This window comes from Chaetura pelagica, unplaced genomic scaffold (assembly GCF_000747805.2).
Source record: "Chaetura pelagica isolate M959 unplaced genomic scaffold, ChaPel_1.0 scaffold85, whole genome shotgun sequence".
Taxonomy (NCBI): Eukaryota; Metazoa; Chordata; class Aves; order Apodiformes; family Apodidae; genus Chaetura; species Chaetura pelagica.
In genome coordinates this window covers 4761125-4764391 of record NW_009953505.1, presented here as the reverse complement: position 1 = coordinate 4764391, position 3267 = coordinate 4761125, and the positions used below count along the sequence as shown (strand labels likewise).

At 43.4% G+C, this 3267-nt stretch overlaps 1 protein-coding gene across 1 annotated transcript; it reads left to right on the top strand.

Annotated features, from left to right (window-relative positions):
• Positions 1 to 559: 559 nt before the first annotated feature.
• LOC104390294 (gap junction beta-6 protein-like) lies at positions 560 to 1352 on the top strand. Its single transcript, XM_009999402.1, has one exon. The coding sequence runs from the start codon at positions 579 to 581 to the stop codon at positions 1254 to 1256; it is 678 nt and encodes a 225-aa protein (XP_009997704.1). The 5' UTR covers positions 560 to 578; the 3' UTR covers positions 1257 to 1352.
• The last annotated feature ends 1915 nt before the right edge of the window (positions 1353 to 3267 follow it).

Sequence of the window (3267 nt, the reverse complement as noted above, 5' to 3'; positions counted from 1 at the left end):
TTGGAGGCCTGCTGGAGGTGGCTGGGTGGAGTGAAGACTGAAGAAGGCCAACTAGTACTTACCTTGGAGGCAAAGAAAGCACCAGCCCAGTCTTCTAGGACTGTGGCATTGGAAAAGACATGATGTGAAAATTACCAAGGAGTCTCTGTCTGTATGTAGCCTTAATTTGTGCACTGATGGTAATTTCTATTGCATAAGGAAGTAACACTGAGAGGTAAAACACTGACAAGAGTCAACCACAGAAAGGGAAATATCTCAAGAGAGGAAAGGAGGGCATAAAGGATGCATGGAGGAAATGTATTTGAAGGTGTAACTTATTTCCTGCCTCTTTGTTGAGAAATAATCAAGGTATGCTTGTCCCATCATAAATACAGGAAGATGAGAGTTTAATAAGCTATTTGAATCCATAAACATGAGAGTGACATTAATGAAAGTGACTTGCATTTGTCTGTGACTCTTGAGTGAGACCTAGGAAGTCCTCTCATTTGTAGAAGGTCTAGAGCTGACTTTTCACCCTTTGAAAAGTAACCATTTGATGTATTATATCATCCTGCAGGTGAAAGGACACAGGAAAGAAGATGGACTGGGGAACTCTGCAGGCTGTTTTAGGAGGTGTAAATAAGCACTCCACCAGCATTGGGAAGATATGGCTCACAGTCCTGTTCATCTTCCGCGTCATGATCCTGGTGGTGGCTGCAGAGAGAGTCTGGGGAGATGAGCAACAAGATTTTGTCTGCAACACACTTCAGCCTGGGTGCAGAAATGTTTGCTATGATCAGTTTTTCCCCATCTCCCACATCAGACTCTGGGCCCTGCAGCTGATCTTTGTCTCCACGCCGGCGCTGCTGGTGGCCATGCATGTAGCTTACAGGAGGCACGAGAAGAAAAGGCGATTCAGGAAGGGAGAGAAAATTGATATTGAAGAGCTGAAAAATGAGAAGTTTCACATTCGGGGCCCCCTGTGGTGGACATACACCACCAGCATCTTCTTCAGGATCGTCTTTGAAGCAGTCTTCATGTACATGTTTTATTACATGTACAACGGGTACCAGATGCCTCGCCTGGTGAAGTGTAGTGCTTGGCCCTGCCCCAACACAGTGGACTGTTTTGTGTCTCGGCCCACTGAGAAAACCACATTTACTATTTTCATGCTTGCTGTGTCTGGGATCTGCATGATGTTGAATCTGGCTGAGTTGTGTTACCTAGTTTTAAAAGTTTGCATGAAAGAACCCAGGAAAACAACAGTTTTAAAATAATGCCCCAGTTTCAGGATCTCCTAGTTCCCAATTTCCCTCAAAGTTTCTTAGGTGTCAGAAAACAATCAGCAATATTTTCACACTCAAGGAAAAGGATAAAAATTATGTTTATTGGTGTTTTAAAAAATTATCTCATCCCTGGGAAGCTGCTACAGAGGCAGGTTTTAGAGATCATGGGCTAATTCAGTATTCCTGTATCAAACAGAGAGAGCAGTCTTCTGGCAGCAGCTTTTCCAGGTATGCCTACTGCTGGGAGCAGGTGTTGGGGCAGGGTCACTTCTCAAAAAATGGGAGGGGAAAGGCTCAGAGAAGGTCCTACTGCTCCAAGGAGAGCCAGGAATAACAAACACACTGTGTCAGCTTCAGAGGTGAGCCAGTAACAATGGGTTTTGGTCAAAAGTGGGGTGAAGGGTTTTTGGGGGAGACTTGCATCTTGTGACAAGGAAGAAGACAGGGAGGTGATTGTGTTTACAGCAGGTGTCCTGTTCTCTAAGGATTCTGAAGAGCAAGGAAAAGGCCTAAGAACAGAGGTACTACATGGCAATTTATGCAGCCAGCTCTGCTGGGCACCAGCAAATGTTTTTTATCTTTTTATCTCCTCATTTGCACTGAGGAGCACCTCCTGCAGGGCCAGGGGGTGGCCAGTCTCAGCTGCCTGTGAGTGTCATTAGGTCAGGGCTGTCTCCTGCCACTCAGGGGCTGCATGAGTGGGAGGACTGAAGTTCATCTTTTTCATTCCCTTGATCAGGGGAAAAAAAGGATTGTCACCTTTGAGAAAGGGAAGGCGGTGCAATTGACTTCCTCCATCTCTTTTTCTCCCCCAACACTTTGTGAAGAATCTCAGTACAGTACATTTTAGTTGATTAAGAGAATTTTACCACCTGACAGAACCTCCTTCAGCTGTGTACCTTTAAAAGTTGTTGGGTTTTTTTTTTCAGTAACCGCCAAGAAATCTTGCCTTGTTTAATTCTGTTTGTTATCCAAAAGAAGTGCTTCACCCTAAAGCATAAAGCAGTTGCTCCTACCCATGCTCCTATCAAGTGAGCCCCTCAAACCACTCCCAATCTTTCTGGCATTCCACATTGTGAGACTGAATCACCCTTCCTCTTCTTACAGTAGGTCTAGCAGGAATTACAGACAGCTTACACACCTACCACAGCAAAGGAACCCAATCAGAAAGGACGAACTTGATACTTTTCTCAAAGTTCACATTGCTGAGCCTTGAATTATATCTTACTAACTTGAAGAACTACATGAGTCAGTCTGGTCTTGCCTGTCCAAAGTAGTCTCAAAACATGTTTTATGCCTGTTATAGGCAGCTACCCCAGTGCATACAGCAACAGTTTGTCTCCCAAGTGCCTGCCCATTGAACCCACTTCTGGCTGTTTCTCCTCCTTAGCTTTAATAACTCTCTTTCCCCCAAAATGGATGAGCACTATCTCAGCTTCTCTACTTCCATCCATCTCTTACTGTACATTAAAGCTTAACACTGTTGGAGTAAACAAAGCTGCATTAAATAAGACCCATGGCCCCTCACTGTGCACTGGAATCAGGCTGCCATTGCTTGTGAGCTACCTCCAGTGTTACAACTAGAATGCAGAGGGAAATCTGTCTTCTAAGGGGGGAGAAAATAACCCATAAAAACACCATCCTTGGAACAAGGATGAACAAAAAGATGGGAAGTAATTAATAATGAGCTGAACTGGAAACTTGGACTGTGAAAACATCCTTAATTCAACTCTAAAGAACAAAGCTTGGCAAATATCTGTTTTATGCTTGGTAAAGTTCCTGCATTGTTCCATGTACAAGTACGGAGAGAACAAAGTATCTACACTCCCAGTGCTCTAGTAATAAATTTCTTTTGTGAAAACAGGATACTTTTTTTTTCTTCCTTTTTTTTTCCTGAAATTATAATTAAAGCACCCTTGTTGTGTCAGTTTTCTGTTTTAGTTATACATGCTATGGATTACCTAACGTGTGTAATGAACATCTGTTCACGTTTATGGAAAAT

Excerpts from the sequence above, each read along its gene's own strand:
- LOC104390294 (XM_009999402.1), top strand. The coding sequence starts at position 579 with ATGGACTGGGGAACTCTGCAGGCTGTTTTAGGAGGTGTAAATAAGCAC.